The sequence below is a fragment of the Panthera leo genome, chromosome E1, assembly GCF_018350215.1.
Source record: "Panthera leo isolate Ple1 chromosome E1, P.leo_Ple1_pat1.1, whole genome shotgun sequence".
NCBI classification, from domain to species: domain Eukaryota; kingdom Metazoa; phylum Chordata; class Mammalia; order Carnivora; family Felidae; genus Panthera; species Panthera leo.
This window is the reverse complement of record NC_056692.1, coordinates 59,457,678-59,483,571: the sequence shown is the minus strand read 5'-3', so window position 1 is coordinate 59,483,571 and position 25,894 is coordinate 59,457,678. Positions and strand designations below refer to the sequence as shown.

Genomic DNA, 25,894 nt, shown 5'->3' with positions numbered 1-25,894 from the left:
ACCATTCAGATCAAAGGCTGATGGATGATGCGGAGGGCCACACGGCACAACCCACGGCCTGGCATCTGGAGGCAGAGGCGGCTCTTCCTCCCACCCGCAGTCGTGGGGACAGTGACCCAGTGGGGACTTGGGTCCGTGAGATGTCAGCTGAACACGCTCTCGCTTGGAGGGGAGCTTGCGTCAGGGCGAGTGATGCACACGGAGATGTGTGCGGTTTCCCTGCGCGTTTAATTCAGAGACGGAAGCAGAGCAAACACCTTCGGTCCTCAGGGTCAACAGCCATGGGACCGCCGTCCAGGCTGACGGCCAGGGTCTCTGGGGACATGTCCTAAAACCTACTTCCTGTGGTGGCAGAGTACCCACCAGCAGGAGCTACGCCCAGTGCTATGTGTGCACCGTTTCCACAAAGGCGGGGAAGGCGGTGGGAGGCGTGGCTCCATAGGTGCCCACGCCAGGGTCACGGCTGTGCCACGCCAGCACCACTAAAGGCGGGGCGAGCCACGCACAGAGGGAACGTGGAATTCAGAAGCTGTTACTTGCAGAAGATTTTGACTCTGACATAACCCCGTTTGTGATTCGGTAGAGAGTAAGAAAGTTCTAATTTTCGCCAGGGTGTTTGGCCACAGTGAACGGGTCACTGTTTGCCAGTAAAAACCTTGACCCTGGGACAGAGAGGTGCTACGTTCACTCACCTCCTCCCTGGGTTTGGCCGCCACGCGATCTGACACACGGACCGCCCCGTCGTCAAACCTCCCGCCAGCCACACGGAAGGCTGTGAGGGCCCCGCAGAGGTGGAGCCCCCGCGGGAGCCCGGACACCCAGGATGCCCCAGCAGACCCTCCGGGGCCCGGGAGGCTTCCGGGCTGTTAACTGCTCAGAAAGGGCGCTGTGTCTGGCCCTCACCCAACTCCTTCCTCACAAGCTCTGAAACCTATTTTCATGTCTAGACTAAAAGTAATAAAGGATCATAACTAATGGCTTTAGATTTATTTTTCAGGGCAACAGCCACAACTTTCTGAATGGCATAAGAGGTAGGAAAATTTGCTCGGAGCTCCTGGCCAGCTCTGGATCCCAGAAGTCCCTGGAGAGCAGCCCAGGGTGAAGCCGGGTCTCAGGGTCGCTCACTCTGACGCCCTAAGAGCTCACCTGGACTGTCCAGCAACCGGCGCCCAAGACCCGGGGCCTCTGCACTTGCCCCTTTGTGCCGTGCCCCTCCCCCGGTCACTGCCCCCCCCCCCCACCCGCAGGTGACGGAACCCCTTGAGGAGCCCCTGGCTCGCTCCCTCCTCGGCCTGCCCTGCGGGAGGCGTGAGCAGTCCAGGCCCCGAAGAGGCCACCGCATCTGCATAATCCTGTCAGCGATGTTCCTCAGGGTCCCTACACGACACACTTAATGATGGCCTTTAATCAAGGATCTTGGCCATAAAATCATAACTGATGCGGTGGCATTGGAAAAACAACGCCGTTCGCTTTCTCGCCGCCGTTTCCCGGCGGTAAGAAATCAAACTAATGGGCTGTAAAGCCTTCGCCGGGATCGTGTGAGGTTCCTCTGGCAGCAACCCCGCTCCTCCTTCCTCCTTTCTCCTTTCTCGCAGTCCCTCTGCTCCTCCCGCTCAGAGCTCGAGGCTGTGGGGTCTCCCGGGCCGCTGGGGGCTTGCAAAGGCCTCCCGTCAGGACTCCTTGAGGCCGTGGGGAGACCAGGGGAGAGGGGAAGATGCCACTTCCGGGGCCGGTGACGGTGCCGCAGGGGACAAGTGGCTGTGCGCCCGGGGGGAAGGCAGCTCTGCTCCAGGGGCCTCCTCCGGTGGTGCGGGCAGTGCCCGTGTCTGCGCCCCGTCCCTCGGCTCCCCTCTGTTCCCCGAGGGCAGTGGCCCTGACCCCCGGGGGCTGGCGCTCAGCTCAGCAGCGTGACTGACTGAAGTGGCTGTTGTGGGTGAGGCCCGGGGACAGGGACAGAGACCCGGGGGGGGGGTCTCTGTGTGTCGCGGGGGGCCCCTGACATCTGCACACGCACCAGGCGTCTCTCCTGACCTTCCCACTCCCACCTCCGGGCGCTTGGATGGGGTGGGGCTCAGGGCGGGAGGGGGACGGAGGGCAGGCCCGGCCGCCAGTGGCACACGTGAGCAGGAGACAGCAGCTTTGTTGAAACTGAGTGATGAAGGTGGCGACTTCCCTCCTGGTGGGTCAGGGAACCCCCCCGCCCCACGGGATGCAGAATGTCGGTGGCAGGGAGGGCCAGGCACTGCCGGGTCGGAGGGGCCACGCAGAAATGGCCAGGGAAGGTTGTCCGGGCCTCGCTCAGGGGCCAGCATCCAGCCTGGGGAGGGGGGACGGTGGTGGGTGAGGTGAGACGGGCTGACGACGAAGGTGGGGGTGTCCGCGGGAGGAGGGCCCTGAGTAGGGAGCTGACAGCAAGTGCTTGTTGAGTGAAGGCTTTTGAGTGAAGCTGTCGTTGGACAAGCCCGGCTGGCGGTCTGTGACGTGCTGGCAAGGTCTGAGGGGGGTCCCGGCACGCGGGGAGACAGGCCTGGGGGCAGGGGGGCCGATGGGGGACCCGCGCGGGAGGCAGGCCAGATGGCTGGCGAGCCAGAGACACGTGGGCTTCCAGAGGTGAGGGGATACGGGGACTGGCTCCCGGTGCAGCCCGACACCCTTCGCGCTGGCCCAGTTCAGGTGCGGGAGGCCCAGGCAGAGTCAGCTCCTCCCAGTGGGGGGCAGCAGACACGAGGCACAGCAGGCGAGACCGCCAGGCAGGGTGAGGGGTAGGAGGGGACCCAGAGGGGCTGGCGTTGTGGGACAGGTGGGAATGAAGGGACGTCCCAGGTTGCCATGGTTTTGAAAACCTCTTCTGCAATATTCAGGGAGAGGCCAGAGACTGCAGTCCCTTGGCTGAAATGCGAGAAGAAACTGGCTTCAGGCGGGCGAGAGCCGCAAGCAGTGGGACTCTGGCTGACGCGTCCCAGTGCGCGGTGGGCGGGGCGCTATCTCATGGAATATTCACGAGCCGGCTCCCTCAACTCCAGCCCGCTTAGAACTTCTCAGTCGAGTTTCCAAAGACGTGAACGATGCACAGATAACACTCGGCTTTCTGCAGGAGTCCGACTTTGTGAGCGGGCAGGTAGGGGTGACGAGACTGCCGGCTCCCGGGAGACAGACGGGGGTAGGGCGGAGGCGGGAGGTACCGGCCTCTCCGTCTGGCGTGGCATCCGGTGAAATGCCGGTCTTCGCCCCTCACGCCGCCGAGGCCCGCGCGGAGGACAAGATGATGCTCCTCCTCAGGGCCCGGCGCCGCGTCCAGGCGGGAGCCCGGCCTGGGGCACGTCCAGGCGCGTCTCAGACACGCAGCACGAAGCCTGCGCTCGCCCAGGGAAGCGGCCACAACCCCACGGCCTGAGCCCGCCGGGGCCTCCACTGGCACACGCGGTTGTCGAGACCCTGCCCAGGGGGACCTGCCGTGGACGACGGAGACCCTCTGACAAAAGGTCTCAAAGGTCCCCTGGCGACTCAGGACTTCAGTCCGTCAGGCTTCACTTCCACCAGGCTCAGGAGCCAGGTGTGGCGGCTTCAAACGTTTCCCCTCCTGGTGGCCGGCCGTGTGAGCTCACGCCCTCAGAACGCGGGCGGGGCCGCACAGCGTGACCACGGGACCCGGACGCAGTCGGGATGAGACCCCGAGGAAGGCACCAGGGGGCGGGCACAAGGAGACCAGTCGGGAGGGCTCTACGGGAGCCAGCGCAGGGCCGGGGGGGCGCTGGCCCGGGTGGCGAGGCTGCGCGGGGGGGGACGGGGGCACACGGTCTGCAGGCGCCCAGGGCTGGGGTGCAGGGGTGAGGGGCAAAGAGGAGTCACAGGGGCGCCTGGATCCACCCCGGTGCCCTCGACTGAGGCGGACGGCGGTGGGGATGGCCGGGGTGGAGACCAGCTTCCACGTCCGCGGTGTTTCTACGGTCACTTCCTCCAGGGCTGTGCTCCCGAAGCCCCATACGCCGCCCACACTTAGAAAACCCTGTTGAATGAAGGAACCTCCACGTCCTGGGAAGGAGCGGGAGACCTCGCTGTTCACCTCACGGGACGTCGGGGGACACCACGGGGGCAGGAAGGGCGCGCCCTCCGGGCTAATGACGGCCTGGCCGGTTCAGCTGGCTGCTTGTTTTCGTGGGGCTTGCCAACTAAAAATACTTTCCATACATTTTAAGCAGTTGGAAAAGAAATCGAAAAAAACAATAATGCGTTGAGATGCGACTATTTTCTGAAATTTGAATTTCAGTTGGTAAATTTTTTAAAAATCAAAAAAAAATGTTAATTTTCTTTTTTGACAGAGAAACCACACACGTGTGCAGGAGGGGCAGCTGGAGAGAGAAGGAGAATCCCAAGCGGGCTCCACACTCAGCACAGAGCCCGACGCAGGGCCGGATCCCACGACCCTGGGATCGCGACCTGAGTCACAACCGGGAGTCAGACACCCAACAGACTGAGCCACCCAGGCGCCCCCGCAAGTGGTTTTATCAGAACGTGGCCGGGCTCGCTGGTCCACGTGACACCTCAGGCTACTTCTGTGCCACCTGCCATGCGGGAGGTGGACACTCTGGTCCGGGGCAGAGAACAGCTGCCGGCCCCTGACCCTGGCGGCGGGGGGCGGGGGGCGGTGCGCGGCGGCCAGGCCCCCCGCACCCCCGGCTGGTGGGTCAGGGGCGCTTATAGGAGCCGCACGGGCTCCCGGAGAAGAGGCAGTGACGGAAACAGCGCCGCGCGGGTCCGTTCCTCTCAGCTTTCCCTGTTACCTCGTGTTCTTTCACCGTAGGTTTACACAGAAACACTCGCTTAGATTCACTCGCTTAGACCCAGGTTTTAAAGGACTCCTGTGGGGCCAGACCGGGAACTTAGTCACTACGTACAACGTTAATTCTACTGAAGGCCACGATCTGGTCCACGACAAACACCCTGCGAGGGACACTCAGAACACGTCTTGCTGGTGAGTTACCAGAACCTGTGTTCATGCCGAGCGCCAACCCCGCGCCTTCTGGGCACAACCCAGATGCACACAGCTGCGATGTTGTTTCCGTTGAGATGGACCGCTTAAGCTGGTTATTTCTGAGCCCTGTTCTTGGTGGTGGGTGGGTGTGTTCGGCAAATAGATCCCTTTCTGGCTCCTGTCGACCTGGGGGGCACAGTGGCCACGTCTGAGCCTCTACGGAAAGCCACGTGGACTCTACCCGACTTTTGTTCTAGCAGAGGAGTGGACTCGTGTGGTCAACACAGGAACCACGGCCCTGCCCCTTTCGGATCACGGCAGAAAGTCAGAAATGCCACGGTCATCACGCGACGCGGACAGTGCAAGTGCGAGGCGTGGCACTGGACTCGCCACGGAAATAAGCCGACGACTCGGAACCGACCGCCGACGAGAGCAGTCCCGGCCCCACGTGAGTGGCCGGCGAGGGGCAGACAGGAAATCACAGATGCACATGCTGATGCCAGAAAGCAGGAAACCCGGCAAGTGCACGGGCTATTTCTATCCTCAGCTCCAGAAACCAAAACAAACTGGGTAAAGCTCAAGAAAAGAGAAGGGAATAAAGATACGAAGTTACCGGAACAAAACAGTAAGATACAATAACAAAAAAAAGCAACAAAGCCCAAATTGGGACTTGAAAACACTGAAGAAATTAACAAACGTCTTGTAGGGTTTTCCGTGATCAACTCTACAAGCAAAAGCAAACGAGCAGCAGTGGGAGTAAAAGGGGACGCTCCCGCGGAGACAGCAGGGGCTACAACGTCAAGAGAGCACTCTGCAGACGTTCACGGAGAGACGAGAACGCGTGCCTGAAACGGACATCTCAGGAAAACACGACGCACGAAGGTAACAAGTGAAGGAACAGCGCGAATGCTCGTGCTGCGGTCGGAGACCGGGACGCGGAGTAGAGCCCGCCTCTGACGGAGGAGGCATAATTCAGCTGCCGTGGACTGACGAAAGGGGCAGGAGGAGAGCGGCGCGCACAGGGGGCAGAAAGCAGTGGGCAGGAGCCACCCGGCGAGGATGCGAGCCATAGGACACGGGTCACACGTAATGTGGAGCCCGTACGAGGCGCCGTGAGCGCTTTGGGGGTTTGCGGACAAAGAGCCAGGACGCGGGTGGACGGGCTCTGGGGCTGCAGCTCTTGTCTGTGATTCCTTAAGTCGGGAGTGAAATGTGCGTGGTGGGGTGTTATGTTAATGTCCCCAAGTTTTTACATGTAAAGCATTTCTCAACATGAAATAAAGCTCCAGCCAAGGCCTGGGAAACCATCCTGGGCATCGCAGCAGGGGCGGGAGAGGCCCGCCAAGCAGGTGCGGCCCTTGCTGCCAGCGCCCCGAAGACTGACAGTCGCACAGGAGGAACGAGGCAGATGCCCACGACCCCGTGAGGAGGGAAGACCTCTGTGTGTGGGGCGGGTGTGGGTGGGGCCGTCACTCTGCCTGGTAGAGGTGTGGCGGCCCCGGCTCTGCCCTGGCCGTGACAGACAAGATGTCTCCCGGGGCGAAATCAGCGAGGGGACGGCGAACGGGCCGTGGCGCTGGGTGTGGCGGCAGACGGAAGGTTCTGGCAGCCTCCCCACACAACGAGCCCAGAACGGCCCGTCGGCCATCGTTAGAGCACAGCGAAGGTGACGGAAACTGCCGGCTGCCCGGCACACACTGCTCACCCCCGCACCCCGGCTGACCCCTCTTGTCCGGCCAAGACGGTCCCGGCGTCCGCCATCTGGCGAGCACCGGGGGCGAGCCCTGGTGCCGCGGAGGTGGGTGGGGGCAGACAGGAGGGCCAAGGCGCCGCACTCACCGATGAGGGAGTTGAGGGCGGAGTAGGAGCTGACTCGGCGCATCTTGTCGATGGTCTCGAAGGACAGGATGTACTCCTCGTTCTCGGGGCTGCCCAGGGTGCTGCTGGCGCTGCTGCTGGTGCTCAGGTTTCCGGGGGAGAAGGCCACCGAGCTGCCCGCTGGCCACGGAGGGCGGGGGGGGGGGGCGGTCAGCCGGGGCTCCCGGGACGTGCGCCGCCCACGCGGCCCCACCGGTCTCCTCCAGCCGCGCCCGCGCCCCCGGCGAGACCCGGGGTCCCGGCAGCCAGGGGCACGTGGGCCGCAGGGGCACCCGTGCCAGGCTGCCTGCGGGTGTGCGGGCCCCGCTGGCCAGCCAGCCGATGGCACAGCGGGCGCGGGCTCACGGCAGAGAGAGGGACGGGGCGCCCGCGCACGGGAGGTTTCAGAAAACCAAACCCACCCCCGCCCCGGCCCAGGGGCCCAATTCTGGCATCTTACACTCTTCTGTCAAGCTCAGGTTCTGCAGAGATTTGTTCAAGCTTCTGGCGGTGGTGACGGCGCGAATGTTTCCGTAGGAGCTCACGGAGCGGAGTCTGGGGGTGCACGGGCTGTCCCGCACTGGGGTCAGGCTCCCCCCCTCTGGGAGAAAGAAGGAGGAGGAGTCAGTGGTGGGCTTCAGGGCACATCGCGCCCCCTTGGCCGTGGCCACAGCAGCAGGTGACAGGAGCTACCTCCTGAAGTGGCGTGAAAGCCGCCACAGGCCTCCCCACTCAGCGAGGGCCTCTGACACATGCGTCAGGGTCGGCTGGACGCCGGGTGGGGAGGGGAGGCACGACCAGGACCGACACCAGACGTTCAGGGCACCGCTGGTCACGGGGCCGCCCTGAGGGCAGCAGCAGGTGCCCTGTGGCTCAGCCGCGGGCCGCTGCCCTGCAGGCGACGACAGGGTGGCGGCCGGTCGCCCTGCAGGACCCCCCCCCCCCCCCGCCTCTGGGCCCTCCTCCAGCGCACCAGCTGTTTCCACTGAGCAAGTTCATTTTCATTTCCCTTCCCTGATGTTCTAAAAGCAGTAACGCTTCTGTTATTGATCACGAGCCTCTTTCCTGCAGAAAAGGCTGCGTTTGTGGCGGGTGGGGGGGGGGGCAGCCCAATGTGATGAAATACAAATCCAGCAAAAAGGACAAATGGGAGAACAGGAGCTGCCTAACGTGACTCACGGAACAGGAAACCAACAGCTCATCACGGGAGGAGGTGACGTGCTTTTCCATAAGCCCCCCCCCACCGCCCCGCACGCGTTTTGCTGTCCTTCAAGATTCCCGTGAATTTGATTCCCAAAAATGGTAGGAAAAAAGAAGAGTCAGAGAGGGTCAGTGTGGCCCCTCCTGCCGCCCTTTCTATTCTGCTAAGTGGCTGGGATGGCGGGAGTCATGGGGCCCGGCCCCAGTCCTGCCCCGGGGTCCCCGGCCGGCCGCTCAGGCATTATGCCGCCATACCTGTGGTCGCTGGAGAAGGCAAGGGGTAATTCTTCTCCTCCTCCATGAACTGCAAGGCCACGGTGCAGAAATTGCTTTCGTACTGGACGACAAGATGACTCAGAGCCACCACCAGTTCCTGCCGAGAGGGACAAGGACAACGACGCTTACTGGTGGCGGGCAGGGGACTGCGGAACGGCAGTGAGGCTGGAAGTTCACGCCGAGCGCTCGAGTCACCAGAGAAAAAAGAAAGGTTAAAACACTTTGCACTCAGTGTTGGCAGGAGGGACTGGCCCTTCGGGGAACGCGCTCGCGAGTGTCCAAGGGGAGCAGGAGCCCTGGACGGGCAGTGTGGGCGGGGTCTCGAGACGTGAACGTGGGCACACAGGCGTGAATGACACCCTCCAGGGGCAAGGCGGACGGGTCATGGGAGCCGGGCTGAGGTACGTGTCGATTAGACCCTGCCGCTGGGTGAGCCATCTGAATTCCGGACACGTTAAAGCAGAGCACATCCGACAGGCCAGAGCGTGCCTCTTACTAAACGCAAAACTTGCAAAGAAAAAGTAGTGTCCAGTCCCTGAAGGGCAGGGAAATTCTCCAGGATCCTTGGGCCCAAGTGCTTGAGGTAAGGAGCACAGGGGCCTCTGCTGCGTGAGCTCCTGGGGGCCCCCAGCTCGCAGGGAATCCCTGTGGCCCCACGCTGCGGGCCTTCCGCACAGGTGCCCAGCTCCACGCGGCCCGGGGCCCTTAGCGGCTGCCCCCCGTTCTCTCCTGCGCTCCGTCTCCTGCCTGGACCCCACAAAGTCCCTCGCCTCCTCCTGCCGTGTTTGCGCACTGCTCCCAAACCCACACCCGTGTCCCCCCCGCCCCCTTCAAGCTCCCGGCCGGCCTTCCCAGTGCTGGCCGAGCGTCTCGGCCTGAGCGTGCTGGCTCCACCCTTCCCAGTCGGCTCCCGCCAGGGACTCCTCGGTCCATGCCCGCGGCACTACGGACCCCTGACCCACCTCCCACCCGATCCACCCGAGTCGGACTGCCCTGAGCCCCCCACAGCCTGCTCACGCCCACTGCCCGACACCCCATCGGGCCCTTATCCGCGGTGCCCACATCCCTGCCACCCGCCCCCCGCCCCGCAAACCGGAGCGCAGCCTCTGCGCGACGGAGAGCAAGCCATGTAGGGGTCACCCGCCGGGCCCCTCCCGGCAAACACGCGGCCTGTGCCTTCTGTGGAGAGACTCTCCCCTCCGCTCTGACGTCGGGTGAGAAAAGCTCACGGTGGGCCCTGCAGCAGGAGCTCGCAGCCAGGTCCCAGACCCTCTGACGCAGGGAAGGCCATCGAAGGCCAGACACCGAGCTGCCCACCCCCCCCCCCCCCCCGGTGGCTGTGGATCAAGTACGTCCTGCCGGGGCGGAGGACGCGTGAGGCGGCTGCTGCCGGCCACGGGCTCCTGGAGCGCGTCTGACCACAAAACACAGACGTGCGGGCAGTTCTGGCCGGGCCGCGCAGCCCAGCTGTGCCCTAGACTTTTGGAAGCAGTTCCCCACAGGCACGCCCGCACGCGGAGATCAGCGCCCCAGCCCCTCCGGCCGGCGGCGTCGGTCCGCCCCACCTTCCTCCCGACCTCCAGCCTTCTGCTCACACGCGCAGCGAAACGAGGCCTTGCCCTCCTGGCTCTCCGCCCCGCCATCCAGCACGGACCCTTGAGGGAGCCAGCACTCCCGCGCTGGGCCTCCGCACTCGACACCGGCCCCGAGCGTCCCCAGCTCACCCCGCGATCCCTTCAGGCCTCCCGCTCGGATGCCTCTCTGGGCACCCCACCTTCACCCGGGGCTCGCCTCCAGGCCCACCCACCTTCACCCGGCTTCACCTCCCTCAGGGCACGACCGCCACCTGCTGGGTCACACCCGCGTCTGTCCAGCCTCCAGCCCACCCCGCCTTCAAGTGCAGGCTGTTCAGGCGGGTTCGGTTCCGTGCCCGATCGTCGAGGCCCGGGGACCCAGGGCGCAGCACACAGCAGGTGCTTAACGAGTACCCACTAAACGAAGCCTTTCCCTTCAGACACGTTACCACCTCTCTCACGCGGCTCACCCCACGAAGGGCTCAGGGACATCGTGCCCGGGCTCCTGCACTGTCCCGAGGGGAACCCGCTAACGCTCTCCCCTGGTTGCGCGGGAGGTCAGACTGCGCGCCTTCCTGGCGTCCCCCGCGGCCCCCGTGTGCTCTGGCTGCCACCTCCTTGTCCCCCCCCCGAGGACTGCCCCCCGCTGCGTGTGTCCAGTGGCACATGACAGGCTGGCACCGGTGGCCTGGAGATTCGCGCACGGCCCCGTAACCGTGGCGAGACGGCGGTGTTCGCGGGAGCGCGTCCGCTCCGACGCGACCACCCTCAGGCCCTCCCGGGCAGCTCGGCCCCACCAAGTCCACCAGGGACCTGACAGCCTCTGATGCTTCTCTCACTGCCGCGGAGTCAGACACGCCGGGAAGGCAGGTGGACATCACACTGCTCCTCCGTGGTCCGCGGTCACCACGTACAAATAAACGAGACTCACAGCCGTGGAGGCGGACGGTGGGGGGGAGCCGGGGGTGAGGATGTGGCTGGGCGGTGAGCCACCTCCACCCCTCGCCTGGCCCTTCTGGGGGGGCAGCTGGCTTCCAGGGGGCTGGGCACCCTGGATTTGATACTTCACGGACAAGTTCACGTCCACAGAGATTTGGGAGGCCGATGTGAATCTGCAGACTCTGATTTTATCAAGTGAGCTCACTGAGTGAGTCACCCTCTGCCGTCACATCGCCTCGTCTAGGAAAGGGTACTGTCACCACACAAAGTAAACGCATGTGATCTTTTCCATACTGAATACGTGCGACTTCATGAAAATCCCACCATACGTCCCCATTTCCCTCCTCTGCCCCAAACAGGGGCACGACAGCAGCTGGTTGCACATGTCATCGGCGCCTCGGCCGCGGGTCAGAGCCGGCGACTCTGACCGGAGCGGCAAGGGGCAGGTGAGCTCGCGGAGCTCGATGCCCAAGCCTGAGCCGTGCTCCGGACCCTCGGGGCCCTGGAGCTGGGTCTCCCAGACCAGCAGGCCGGGCCCGAGCTCCCGACGGTCCTGCCACATGGCTCTGGACGAGGAGGAGACAAGTGCCAGCGGCGTCAGGGTTCTGCCGACGGTGCAGGGTCCTGTCTCTGAGCAGGCAGCACCTCTCTGCGCGGCTTTCCCCGCCCACCCCGCTCAGGCCGCGTCCTCTCTGCAGCTGCTGCCCTCCTCCCCAAGCCTCTGTGCCCCACGTTCCCACAGCAGACGTGGCCTCATTGTCTCGGGGTCGAGCGCAGCCACCCCAGGCCTCACCCAGCACCCAAGCACTTGCGGGAAGAATGAGGAACTCAGCACGGTGAGAGCAGGTGTGCTCCTGACATGTAGGGCCTGGCGTCGAGCCACCGTCCTCCCCTCCCCCTCCTGCTTTCTGCTCCAGCCACCCGAACGGCAGGCAGCCCCCGGGCATACCATGGTCCTCACACCCCTGGGCCTTTGCACACACTCCGCCCGCCCTACCTGCTCTCCTTGCCCCTCACCTCCCTGGCTCCTGGCTGCTCAGCCCTCCTAACCCAGAGGTGAGCTCCCACCTCCGGAAGCCTTCCTGACTCCTCTTCCCCGACGAGGCAGGGCAGGCATCACGCTGACGCGCTCCAGAGAGAGCTCTGGGCCCCCCTCCGAGGCCCTGCTCATCAGTGAGGGCTCTAGAATGACTGCTGCTTGCCACGTCTGCCCCTTGGAGGCAGGCTCGTCTCCCGCTCTGTGCTCCGAGGCCTCGGACGCACAGCCTGCACGCTGAGCCCAGGACGCGGGAGCAAGTCCCCTGCCTCCAGATGAGTCGCTCCTTAGCGGGGTGGGCTCTGATGTGCAGCCACGCCCCTGGGACGCAGCCACAGCGGGGAGCCCCCCAGGCAAGGCGGTCAGCAAGGCACCTTCGGGACAGATGTGGCTACACCTGGGCATTCTCGTATCCAGAAAAAAGGGACACTGAGTGGACTTCAGGCAGGAACGGGACCCCAGGGCCCACACTGGGGCCGTGTTCGAGAACACGGCAGTCCCAGGTGCGTGCTGGCCAGTCTCCAGATACTGGAAGCTGACGGGGACGTTGTTTTAATTTTTATTAACGTTCCTTTTCACATTTCAGATTTCTGGAAAGAAAAAAGCAAGCTTTCCTTCTTCAGGAGGGATCTCAGTGGACAATGAAAGAAACCACTAATTTGCCACTCTGATCAGTGGTGTCCAAGGGGAGGCAATCTGCTGCAGGAGCACGGAGGCTGGCAGGGCTGCGGGAAGCGTGCCTCCGATCGAGAGAGCGCGGGCAGCGAAACAGGGCCCACCGCCAGGGTCTCAGGGAGCCTGTCCTTCCGTGTCTCCGGTCTGGCGGAAGTAAGCTTGCCCAGACTGCGTCCCTCCCGAGAAAATCAGGGGGTCCACGTGAGCAGACAGCCCCAAGCCACACCCTGTCCTGAAAGGCGCCCGGCCTCCCTCCTGCCGTTCCGCGACCTCAGCCACACCGGGTGCCGGGTGGACACACGATGCCCGGGAAGACCGCCCGTGCCGAGGGGACAGTCTTCTCCAGGCCACCAGCCGCCGTGCGGGTACCCGGTGGCGCCTCCACTGGCAGGGGCGGGGGGGGGGGGGGACCTCGGGCTGTGCCGGGCCAGCTCCCGACAGAGGCGCGAGGTCTCAGGCGGAAACCCGAGGCCTTCGCGCACGTGCGCAGACGAGTCAGAGCCGCCCCGTCGCGAACGTGTTCCGTTCCGCCGCTGACAAACACGGGGGCGGGGAGGGGGACACACTACACAAACCTTTCCGTCTGTCTGTGGGTGTCTACTGCTCTTTTAGTCGCCATGATGTGTGTATGTGATGCTCCCAGGCAGGAAGGAGCCTATTTTACAAGCTGCCAGGAGGCGCAGCCTGTTAAATGCCTTTAAATGAAGCAAACACACGAGTATCTGGTGAAGAAACGCATTCTGTAGAGAATTAAACAAACATTTAAAGGTCCGCTCTCTAAAGGACGTGCGCCCCTGGGGACGGAGGGCTCACAGCTGCGGCCGAGGCCACGGGCTCCGATCCCTGAGCGCCGCGGGACGCTGGTCGCGAGGCGCTTTGCCGCTGCCTGCGGACCCGGGGGCCACGCACCTTGCGGACCACGGGGCTCCCGTCGTTGATCAGCTGGGCCAGCATCATGGCCACGTTGTGGTCGATGGTGGTCGAGTGGTCGGTCCTCTCCGCCGAGTTGCCCACAAACGTGCCGAGAGCGAAGACCGCCGCGCAGCGCACCTGCGGGCCGGGCCGGGTCACGGTCACGCCACGGAGGGCGGCTGCGGTCTGACCCCCACCCGGCCCCTTCCTTCACGTGCGGCGCCCGGCGGGAAGCCGGCACCCTGGCCTCGGCTGGCCTGGGCACGGGCCGCGGCGGGCTCACCTCAGGGATGGGGTCGGAGAGGAGGCTGTAGAGCTTCTCGTGCGCGCTGTCCCTCACGCCGCACCACCTGGCCGAGTCAAAGTTCTGCCAGATGCGCCCCAGGCAGATGGCCACCCACTGGCGCAGCAGCGGGTGGGGGTCGTTGAGCTGCTCCAGGCAGATGGCGATCAGATTTCCCTGCAAGCAGGCTTCCTGCGAGAAGGCACACGACGACCCGCGTTCACCCGCGGCCCGGGGCAGGGGGAGGGGCCGGCCGCGGTCACAGGCCCGTTCCCTGGGGAAACTCTCACGCCGCCACATTTGCCCAGGTTTCCTCGCTCCAAACCCGCCACCTTCAACGTGCCCTGCGGACGGCCGGCTGGGGAAAGGAAGGGCCCCGTGCCCCGTGGTGCCCCCTTCTGGGGGAACCGGTTCAGCAGCCGCTCAGACCAGCATCCCCGCTCCCAAACAGGGCAGCTCCGGGCGGCTGCGACACTTACCTGTCCTGTGTTGTAGCTGTTCACGATCACAGCCAGGATGAAAGCCGTCATGGTCCGATGCTCAGCCTGGAAAACACAGGTTGGCCTGGGTTTGCGTGTCCCCGTGGCGCAGCAGGGCTCTCTCTGTCCTGAACCTTAGTGACAAGCTTGGTGCTCCAGGTCAAGACCCAGTGCTGCTGCCTTCTGACCAGAGTCCACGGGACAGAAAACCCCGCAAGAGGGTCTGAGGGCTCAGGGCTGGCCGCTTAGCATGGCTGTTCCCCAACAGGGGCAGGACGGGGCGGGACGGGCCCGCTGGGACCCTGTGCGCACAAGCCTGTCCCGCTCACCCTGTACCCCGTCCGAGCCTGTGGAGACGCAATGCCCACCACCGCCCAGTGCGCTGGCAGAAAACACGCGACTCCAGCACCCTGACTCGGTTCCCGGCTTCCTTCTTTGTGTCGCGTGGGTCTGTCCTCATCCTTCCCTTGTGCCTCTGCTAGCTGGGGAACCAGTCTGCTGTCCGTAACAGAGTCGTGGTGCCTGGTGTTGTTAACGTGCACCTGAGGCAGAGTCTGAGGTCGATCTTTCTCGCTCTCGCCCTTGGATGAGTCAAGGCTGCCAATTCCAACCTTCCTCCTCCGGTCTTAACCCCTCGAACTCACGACTACGGTCTGTGTTCACGGCCGGTGCTTATGTAGATGGCCGCACGCTAGCCCATTCCTTAGCCCCGTGCTGTGTTCTGCGCCCCCGTGGGCTCGGTCTCTTCCTGAAGCACGGGCTCCATAAGCCCTTCGCTGGGCGTCCGAACGCGACCAATTGTGTGTCTCTGACCACGGGCTGGCTTCACCGTGTCCCGAATGGTGCGCGAGGTGGTGGGGGGTTCCAGGGTGACAGTCGCTTTCCTCCAGCGTCCGTGGCTGTCAGTCCTCCTCCCGGTCCTCTCAGCTCCTGTGCAAAGCCCTCTTCTCGTTCTGCTTACTTTTAAGATCTTCCCCGTTTGCCTTTGATATTTTCTACCTCTGTTGGGTTGGGCCTTTGTGTGGATTTGCTTTCATTTAGTCTTCTCCAGACTCACGGTGCTTTCACTGAGAACTCATTCCTTTCTTCAAACCGGGAAAATTCTCGGCCGTGATCTGTTCGAGTCCTGCTTCTCCCCATGTCCCGGGTGCACACTCTGGCCTCAGGGTGGCAGCAGTGAGACCCCCCCGCAGGCCTCTGAGTCGCCTTCATGTGCTTCATTCCAGGTGATTCCTCCAGGAATTCTCTCACTGACTGTGCCATTCTACCGTTCGGTTCATCCACGGAGCTTTGGACGGCAACGTCTGCGTCTTCCGCTTCCGGGACCCCCGCAAAAAACTGCCTACTGATTGAAAGAATCTAGTCGGTCCTTGTTGAGGATGAGTAAAAAGGAAAAAATAGATTATTTCCTTACAGCAGATGCAGAAGTACTTCTGAAAAAACAACCCAGTGGTGTATTTCTGGACATAATTAAAGCAACAAATTGTTTCACTGAATCGTCTAAAACATACTTACCCTTATGCATTTTATAGTCTTTTCCAGAGAACTCTATTACGTTCGGTTCTTGGCTGCTGATTTCCTGTTTGCTGACTCCGCTCAGTGCTCCGTCCTGCGGGTCAGGAGCCGGCTCGTGCCTCTGGCCTGAGTCTCGCGGGCTCCGGGCCGTGCAAGCGCCTTGCAGGGTTTTGGTTCTGCTTCTTCCAGGGCCCCAGAGACCTCGGCCCAGACGTGGAGAGACAAACGGGGCCCTTTTCTGAGCCCTTCCCATGGGGGGTGAGGGGCCAGCCTCAAATGCTCCCGTATCCACAGGGGTCCGTTATGGTGCCGCAGCTCGGCCCATCCTGGGTGCAGACCAGGGTCCATGTGCACGGGGAACCCCAGGGTCAGCGCCCCCTTCCCGCTGTGGCTCCCCTCAGACTTCTTGCTTCAGTTTTTGGCATGGTGGCAATGTTCTTTCTTTCGAATGTCACTATGGGTTCAAAGCGCCAACGTGTTTGCAGCCAAAGAAGCAGGGCCCACGCGTGCCGGCTCGGCTCACCGCTTGGCCACGATCACCGCTTCGGTGTCCTTGTCCCTTTGGTCGACTGGATTCTTGCCCGAAAAGCAGGGACGCGGCTATTTCCAGGCCTCACATGAAGTGTCAGCTTGCACCAGCAAGGATGATGCTGTTCCCACACTTGAGTGGGACACACGTGCATTACCTGCCTTTTCTGTAACGATCCAGCCTTTAACGTCTCCTGGTTTTTCTCGTAACCAGCATTTAGCTTAGAAAAGCCGTGGGGGGGCGCCTGGGTGGCTCAGTCGGTTAAGCGGCCAACTTTGGCTCAGGTCATGATCTCACGCTCCGTGAGTTCGAGCCCCGCGTCGGGCTCTGTGCTGACAGCTCGGAGCCTGGAGCCTGTTTCGGATTCTGTGTCTCCCTCTCTCTGACCCTCCCCCATTCATGCTCTGTCTCTGTCTCAAAAATAAATAAACGTTAAAAAAAAATTAAAAAAAAAAAAAAAAAGAAAAGCCGTGGGGTGAGCGCTGACACTCGGAACACGCCCGCGAGACGGAGCGACATCGAGGAGGGGACTTGGGACGTCTCCGGTTCTCTCCGCCGTGCTGGGGGCTACAGGGACGGAGCCCAGAAGTCGGGGACGGTGCAGCCGTGGGGGTGCCGTGTACGCACGTCCCTGCCGTTCAGCGTCTCACAGAATAAGCTAAGTTGGAACTTCAACGTTCACACTCTTCTTTCCTCCCCTGCCTTCCTTCCTGATTCATAAGGCACATCTGCCTCTCGTGTTCCAGAACCTTCACGAGGCACACGAGCTGTCACATCAGAGACGTGCAAGTACTCATTAATCTAACGCGGCTGACAGGGTGCGAGGGAGAGCGGCTCCTGCTGTGCCGAGAAGACGCACCAGGGGGGCAGAGGAGCGGAAACAACCAGGCCAGGCCGCGCGTCTCTCCTACGCGGACGCACCAAGGGAGCGGCTCTGACGTCAGGTGCACGCCGCCCGCCCCCGCCCCGACGTGCCCCCCCCGCCCCCGCCCGCAGGGAGCAGCCCCGGCCACGGCTACCCCAGAGCATGACACGCCGGCGAGACGGACGACACGGACCCCGAGGGTGTCCCGGGAGGGGACGAAGCCTTACTGGCATGTACGGGTCTGCCAGGACCGACAGGAAGTATTTGTGACCGTTGTCCTTCACCAGGTCAGCTTGGCACGACTGGGGAGAGAAAGAGACAGGGAGAGACCGTGAGTGCGCGTGCCAGCAAGGGCCCTCTCGCTCCCTGTCACGGGCGAACGACGGACGTGCGGTCGGGGTCGGCTGCCTTAGGAGTTTTCTCCTCCCGCGTCCAACGTCCGCTCGGCAAAGGGGCCGGAATGGTGCCCGCAGACGCACCTCACGCTCCCTCGCACGCGCGGCCGCTCCAACGGGAGGGGGCCCTGGAGGCCGCCCTCGCCTCTGCGCCCCTGCCCACCCCCTCCCTTCCCGCGTTCCCCTCCTCCCGCCTTCCGAGAGGGGGGCGCCCGGCACTCAAAACCCTCCCGTGTTGCCGCAGACCCAGCCCCCGCTGAAGCTTCCCTGGGGATCTGGGGAAAATGATCCCTGGGATTCACTCGTGTCACACGTTCCTACTTCAGCCCGCGCTTCCCAGAGCAGAGGCCCAGTCCTCACGCCACAGGAAGAGCGCTGAGGCGGTGCCGCGGAGTCAGGGGTAAGCGCACGGTCAGGGGCGCGGCTCCCCCCGCTCTTCGGGCCGCGCTGCACCCACAAGCACCTGCACGGCTGTGGGTTCACGTGCTCAGCACACGTCCGAGGACCCGCTGGTGCCGGGCGCTGCTTTGGTCCCGGACGCAGAGACGTGACGCGCACCCCGCTCCCGGTTTCTGGAGGAGACCACCGTGTGCGTGTGACGGCCGGGAGACACTGGGGACTTGGGGGCTCAGGGGAAGGAGGGGGCGCCTAAGCCGAGGGGCAGCTGGGATCTTCTGCAGAGTCGTCACGGAGGCGAAGGCGAGCCTATCCCTCGGGATGGGGGACGCAGACGGCACGGGGCTTCGGATGCCGCGCGGGGACCCCGAGGAGGCCTGAGGGGCCTGGGAGGGTCAAGGTGGCGGGTCTGCAGGTTGGCATCTCGAGGGGACCACAACGGAGAGTGAGCGGGACCCGAAGGAGAGGCGCAAGGGCAGAGGGGGTGGAGATGGGGGCGACCCTGGACACGGGAGGAGGAGGCTGTTCCCCTGGGATCTGGGCAGGAGGGGCCAGGGGACCCACCCGCCTGGCAAGATCGCAAGAGGCGGGTGCCGGTGGACAGGTCCGCTAGGAGGAGGAGCTCAGTCTGGGGGCCACTGCATTTGAGGCGCCTCTGAGACCAGCAGAGCCGTCGAGAGGCAGGAGCACGTAGCCAAAGGGCAGGGCGCGGGGTCCAAGCTGACCTTCTAGGTCGGAAGTCACACCCGTGTTGGGTAGGAAGACCACAGGGGTGGAGGGTGCTTGGGCCACGGGGGATGGGGCCCCGGAGGACACGGAAGACGGGTGCCCGGGAGCAAGGGGCTTGTAAGTGACGCCCGGGGCTGAGGACTTGGAATCCCGGAGGAGGGAGCCTGGCTCAGAGGCGGCATCAGTGTTCCCACGAGCACGGATTTCACACCAGGCTGGCGGGCTTGGGGGGATTTTGTACATGCTGCCTGGTCAAGGGGCTCAGATGATCGAGCCCCAGACACTCGGGTAGAGGATAACATCTGCATGGCTTTGGGTGAAAGCCTGAAGGTGGGACAAAGTTCCTGTTTGCACGTAGGAGAGGAAAGGGCGGAACGGGAGGCGAGGAGCTAGGTCTCATGCCAGGATGCCCTCTCGCCAGCTGGGGGACCCCACCTTAGAAACCCGCACTCGACTACTGGAGTGGCCAAGGAAACACACATCCAGCAGCATCCGCGAGCGGGAGAGACACACAGATCACGGACGCCCCCATCCTTGGAGACGGTGACCCTCGGAACGTGGCCGCGACACCGAACAGGCTCCTGGGTCGATTCCAGAAAAACTGATCTGGGGTAACACGTGCACAGAGACATGGCACGCTCCGTCCGGAGGTGAAAGGCCATCACAGAAGAGTGAGGACAGAATTTCTGACGTGTGCTCCCCCCAGCTGTGTGCCCCTCACCCCCGGCCGTGTGCAGCCCCCTCCCAGCTCTGTAGACGTCGCGCCCGGCCCTGCGTCCCCTCCACACCGCCCACTTCTGGGGGCTCTGATGATCAGGTGTTTCTGCCTCTCTGTACTAAACCCATCAGGCGGCCGCTGGACTCCCGTTACGTGGGAGCTGAGCAGGTAGGCGTCGGCGGTCAGGAGGCAGGGGCACCCCGGACTCAGGTCAGCAGGCTAACTCCCGGAGAGCCAGGGAAGCCAGGGAAGCTGAGGGGCCTGCCGCGCTGAATGAAGTTTGTGACAGAAGAAGGAGAAAGGCATCAACGCCCTATCCTCTCTGCAGACACTCAGTGCAGAGGGCCTGGGGGAGGGCAGCTCGTTCACAGCCACCCAGCGGCACCGGTGGCCCTGGGGGCAGCGGTCGGGTGCCAGGGTCTGAGAACAAAGGCCCCTTCTTCTGTTTCTAAACCAGGCGCTCGACAAGTCAGATCAAGGCCTACGCGTCTGCAGGGGAAGCTCCCTCAACCTGTCTCATCAGAGAGGAACACGAGGCCACTGGTTCACATCCCACCCATTCGGGAGGGAGGCCCGTGTCGCAGCGCCACACTTCCGTGCACCTGCTCTGATGGGGCGGGTCCCCCAGGGGGAACCGCCAACAAGGCCACCTGCCTGTTCGGTCCTTGGCAGGAGACGCCTACCGACCGGCTCTGAGCTCGCTCGGACTTTCACCGGCTTCGCTGTCCCAGTCCCGCCCTCCGTCCACACCGCAGGCAGGGAGCCGGGACACCCGTTCCCTGGCCAAGCGCCTCGCTAGAAGAAGGAACACGGGCCTCTCAAATGCAACTGACGGCCCCGCAGCAGCTGCCTCCCTAACCTTTTTTTTTTTTAAATTTTTTTTAACGTTTATTTATTTTTGAGACAGAGCATGAACGGGGGAGGGGCAGAGAGAGAGGGAGACACAGAATCGGAAGCAGGCTCCAGGCTCCGAGCCATCAGCCCAGAGCCCGACGCGGGGCTCGATACCACGGCCCTGGGATCCAGACCGGAGCCGAAATCCAGTCGGATGCTCAACCCACCGGGCCACCCAGGTGCCCCCAGGGAATGACATTTTTGAAACGAGGGCCAGGGAGGGGAGGAAGAGAAGCAGAGCAGCAGAGAGGGACGTGAGCACGCACCTCACGTGAGACGCGGAGACGCGGTCTGCGGACAGGTACAGGACAGAGCAGAGAACAGGACGGCTGGGGTCTGCGAGGCTGAGTGTAAGAGGCGAGGCAGCTGTCCCTTGTGGGCACCCTCTGGCACAGCCGGCCTCTTCCTCCTCTACGAAGACTCCAGTCTGTTCTGGGGGGGCGGGGGGCAGAGGCACAACCGAACACAGGTGGACAGACTGCTGTCGGCGGGACAGTCCTGAGCACCGGTGGGCGTGGCGACTCATGACCCGCCGTGCCCTTGGAGAAACTCACACGTTTTGTAAACGTACTTTAGAAGTTCAAAACTCGGGGCGCCTGGGTGGCTCGGTCTGTTAAGTGTCTGACTTCAGGTCATGATCTCCCGGTTCGTGGGTTCGAGCCCCGCGTCGGGCTCTGTGCTGACAGCTCAGAACCCGGAGTTGCTTCCGATTCTGTGTCTCCCTCTCTCTCTCTGCCCCTCCCCTGTTCATGCTCTGTCTCTGTCTCAAGAATAAACATTAAAAAAAATAATAAAAAATAAATAAAAGCTCAAAACTCGAAATGCTGCAGAAAGGCATAGATGGGGAAGTCCGCTTCCATGCTGGGTCCCTGCAGGGACTGGCATGACGTTTGGACGTAACACGAAAATAAACGTTAAACACGATGCAAGTTGAAGCCTCCCCTCAGCGCTGCGGTAACTGCCGCGTTGGCCTATTTCTTCTTCCGGCGCTTCTCTGTGTAAGCGCAAGAAATCCGAGGACCGTGGAGACGGAGCTGGCCCTTCCTTCGACACGGGGACCACCGTCTGTGCCCGGCATCTCGCGCTTCTTCACGTGCCGCGGCCCTGCCACACGGAGAGTTCTGTCTTCACGGCGAATGCGGAACAGCCCTTCGGAGCGCGTGGCTCGTTCGTGCACGCACAGGCCAGGCTGTGGATTCCCAGAAGCAACACGGCCCATCACAGGGTAGGTGTGTGTGCAGTCTCGGCACTCTGTCCTCGCAGCTCAGCCATAAGGCACCTGAGCGCTTGCCCATCTGAGACGTGAAAAAACCCATATTCAGTGCAGCCCTACCGTGCGCTTTCCTCATCGTGGAGAAGCCTGAGCCTGTCCCGTGTGTGTAAGTAAGGGCCATTTGTATGGGAACTGTGGGTTCACGTTCATTCTCTGACTGTTTCTCTACTGGACTGTTAAAAGAGTTTTTCTTGATTTCTAGGAGCTCTTTATATATTATGAAGGCTCGCCTTTCACCTGGAAGAGGAGTTTTAAGTATCTGCAACCCACCAATGCTTGCCTGTTTGAAAATTTGCTCGTGTTTTTTTTCTTCCCCCCATGCAGATGTTTTATTTTCATGCAACCAAATCTATTAATTTTCAGAGATAGCTACATTTTAAGTTATAGCTGAACAGACTTTCATCACTCCAAGGTTAAGCTAGAATTTGCCTGGGTTTTCTTCTAGTGCTCTTGTGGTGTCATTCTTTATATTTAAATAATTTACCTCTTTAAAGTCAATTCTGGTGTTCAGGATGTGCAGACAGCGAGCTCCCCTAGTGCCAAAAATTCGGGAATGCATCATCTTTTTTTTTATTATATTTTTTAAGTTTTACTTATTTTGAGAGACACAGAGGCAGTGTGAGAAGGGGAGGGGCAGAGAAAGAGGGAGAGAGAGAATCTCAAGCAGGCTCCGCACTGTCAGTGCAGAGCCCGACGCGGGGCTCGAACTCATGAAACCATGAGATCATGACCTGAGCTGAAACTGGGAGTCGGACGCTTAACCGACCGAGCCACCCAGGAGCCCCCGGGAACGCATCATCTTTACCGCTGAGCTGAGATGCTGACTTGACCACGCACTATGCCTTGTGTGCGCTGAGGTCCATTTCTGTTGTGCCCGTTTGTCAGCCTGTCTGTCCGTAATCCAGCCCCACAACGCTCTTTATTACTGGCGCTTCATCGTTAGTTTTGGCATCTGGGACGATTAGATCCTTGCCGTTTTTCTTCTTAGTCAAAGTTTCCCTGGCGAGTGCTATTTATTTCTCTGTAGGAAGTATGTCTGTCTAGTTCCAGAAAAGAGAGAGGGGGGAAAAAAAAGCTTGCTGTTAGTTTTATTGGGATCGTCTTACAGTTTAAATCAACTCAGCGAACCCTGACATACTGATGATAACAACCCTTCTGTAATTAAACTGCCTGTGTCTTCATTTGTGCGGGTTGAATTCTGTGCTCTTCAGGAATGTTTTCCAGTTTCCTTCATGGGGGTTTCTCATGCTTCAGGTCAGGCTTATTCCCAGATTTAGGGCTCTCTTGTAAACAGGGCGCACGTCTCTTCCGCCGGTTGTAACCCGTGGTTTCTGCGTATCAATCCGAAGTCTCCTGTCTCGTAAATTCTCTCATTAGCGGGATCTCACGGACGCCTCTGGGTTTTCCAGGCATACGGTCCTAGCTGTGTGCGGACCGTGGTGGTTTGCCTCTGCTTTCCTAATTTTTGTGCCTTTAATTCCAGCCTCTGACTGTGTTAGCTGACAGCGACAGTGACATCTTCCTCTGCTCACTTTTGCTTTTGCGTTTCCCCATTAGTATGCTGCTGGCTTCTGGGCTGACAGGAAACCGGCCTGAGTGTTGGAGAAGCAGCTGCTGGTGCCGTTACTGAGCGCTCTTCTTCCTTCGTGAGATCGACCCCCGCCTCCTTGTACTTGTTAGCGCTATTACTGTAACGGCTCAGCTTTTCCAAGGTGGACGCTGAGCCAAGCCTTCACCCGGGGAAGAACCCACTGGGCAGCGCTGTGCAGCCTTTCGGTGCTCTCCCGACTTACTTCCAAACACTCACAAGTATGGATGTAATGTGCTTTGCTTGCTTTGTGTGAGCCTTTTAGTGTTCTTTGTGTGTGCTGACATGTGTAAGACATAAAATTTACCATTTTACCCACACTTATTATTATTATTGTTTTAATGTTTACTTATTTTTGAGAAAGAGACAGAGACAGACTGTGAGCGGGGGAGGGGCAGAGAGAGAGGGAGACACAGAATCCGAAGCGGGCTCCAGGCCCCGAGCTGTCAGGACAGAGCCCGACGTGGGGCTCAAACTCGCGAACCACGAGATCATGACCTGAGCCAAAGTTGGATGCTTAACCGACTGAGCCGCCCAGGTGCCCCCATTTTACCCGCATTTAAAGTATGCGCTTTGGTGGCCCTGAGCACAGTCACAATGCTGTGCACCGTAGGTGCCTACGTCAATGTCACGCTGGCTCCAAAAACAGCTGCAAGGTGTCCCTTCACCTCCACTCGGGAGAGATTCTCTGCCCGGAACGACGGGGCGTGGCAGGACTTTCCTAGCACCTTCTCGCTACTCCTTCTGCGGAGACGGTCTGCTCGAGCTTTTTACTCCTCGAATCAGTTTGAGAAGTTCTACCTTCCTAGAAATAGAAGCCTGCTGTATTCAAGCGTTACTGCACTCGCAGAGATGTGCACAGTCTCAGGACCACACCTGTCCTCCCTCCCATAGTGTTTCCTGCCTGGTCATTTCTAGATGGTGCTTGGTCCCTTAATCAGGTGAGCAGCTCCTTCCCCCCACAAATAAGCCACTTCTTATTGATGGTTTCATTTTTATATTTTTGTTTGCAAACTCAGAGAAAGCCCTCTCTTTTATCTTTATCAAACTGCTTTTTTCTGCTCGTCTGGAGTCCCTTTCGTGTCGCCGTGTCGTCCATCGAGCTGGCCACCTGCTCTGCTGTGACTCTGTTAGGACGGTGTGGGGACTTACGACTGTGAAGTCTTCTCTGAACGTGGCTTTAGCTGCGTCCTGGGGGTCCGATGCCCGTTATTTTCATCTTCTGCACTTTTGGAAACTATAATTTTGTTCTGTATTTTTCCTTTGACCCAAGATTGAAGATAATTGCTTTAAAAAAAAGTAAATTCCTAGTTGCCCGGCCTGTTCTGTTTTTTGACACCGTTATTCATTTCTGGTCCTGCCACGCACATTGTCTGCACTATTTCTGCTTTTTGGAAATTCTTAAGGTTTCTTCTGTGGCCTAATACACGTGGTCAGATCTCATGAACAGATATGTAACAGAAGAAATAGTCTTTATAATCAGGACACAGGTTCAATACGTGTTCTCCAGGCTGCACTCGTGAGTCTGCGTCACTCTTCACGAAAGCAGCAACGACGGTCATGCCTGACTGTGCCTGGGCTGTTACGAGCTCTGTGGCCACGGACACGGATTCCACCGCCGCCTCGACAGGAAGTTGTTTAAGTCCCGTTTTTATGCAGTGAGCTGCCCGAGGGCCGTCCGCAGAGCCGGAACCAAAACCGAGGCCGGTCCAAATCACAGTGCCTTCCTCACTCAGCACCAAGGCGTTTACCTCCACCTTCTCCGTTCTGTGGGGGGACAGGGGACACGCGGGTCCCAGCGCGTTACTCAGCTCTCTCCTCGACGGGAGACGCCTGCCCTGGCACAGCTCCGCGGCTCAGGTGCACGCGCCAGGAGGCAGTGGTTCCACTCGTTCTGCTCTGGGTGCGGAAGGCTGGGACCCTTCTCCCCGCTGTGCTCCTTGGGGTTTCTCTACGTGCAAATCAGGTCAACACACAGAGCGAGAAAGGGCAGCACGACAGCACCGGCCGGTCCGTTCCTCCCACCCATGTCCAGCTCCCCTAGGGCGGCCAATCGCCATTCTTTTGGATGGGTTTTCAAGAATTTACCTCCAGATTTCGAAATAATGGCTATGTCTTTATTTAGCCATTTCCACTATAGGATACGAGGATTTCATTCTTTCGTGCTTCCGACTTTTGTTTTCCACCTACTTTCCCAGATGATTTCACCGAAGCTTTTGGTCAATTCGACGCTCAGCGTTTACGTTACATTCAGGCAAAACTCTTCACTGAGGAGGCGAGCTGTGTACTCTGACGGCATTTCCTCACTATAACCCTTTTGTTTCACTTGCTTCTCCGGCTGACAGACAACCCCTCACTCGTTTCTGCACCTGCTCAGCCACCAGACAGCGGTCAGTTCCTGTGTCTCTGTCCGCCGGGCCCAGGGGACCTCTGCTCTGCCTGGGTGGATTCTGGCCTGGGCCGGAGAGCGGCCCTCACCCCGGTGCCGGTCCTTCTGCTGGACTGGGACCCGCGGTTCCTGGCGCTCATCTGAGACTCCTGGACTCATCTGAACTGTTTATTTCTGTAGCGCAGCCCTACTTTCCCAGCCAGGCCCGGAAACTGTCCCTGAGGGTCACACTGAGCCATGCCGCATGGGGTTCTCCCCCACTTGGTGTCAGTTACCCAGGGGCAGAACGGGCAGCGGTGACGGAGAAATGCTTCTGAACAAAGAGACCCCCCTGCCCTTAGCCTCCTCCCCCTCCGATACCGGGTGCTTGCACTCACACCTCGTTTGACAGGATGCATCT

General features: G+C 61.0%; 1 protein-coding gene across 1 annotated transcript in view; it reads right to left on the bottom strand.

Moving 5' to 3' along the window:
* Positions 1 to 25,894, bottom strand: part of RPTOR (regulatory associated protein of MTOR complex 1) — a 334,863-nt gene that overhangs the window by 44,235 nt on the left and 264,734 nt on the right. The window contains exons 14-20 of the mRNA XM_042914527.1: positions 17,340 to 17,414; positions 14,204 to 14,269; positions 13,725 to 13,916; positions 13,439 to 13,579; positions 8,285 to 8,402; positions 7,290 to 7,430; positions 6,812 to 6,970 (exon numbers count right to left, since the gene is read on the bottom strand). Coding sequence (XP_042770461.1) covers positions 6,812 to 6,970; positions 7,290 to 7,430; positions 8,285 to 8,402; positions 13,439 to 13,579; positions 13,725 to 13,916; positions 14,204 to 14,269; positions 17,340 to 17,414 — 892 coding nt within the window. The remainder of the gene's footprint in view (positions 1 to 6,811; positions 6,971 to 7,289; positions 7,431 to 8,284; positions 8,403 to 13,438; positions 13,580 to 13,724; positions 13,917 to 14,203; positions 14,270 to 17,339; positions 17,415 to 25,894) is intronic.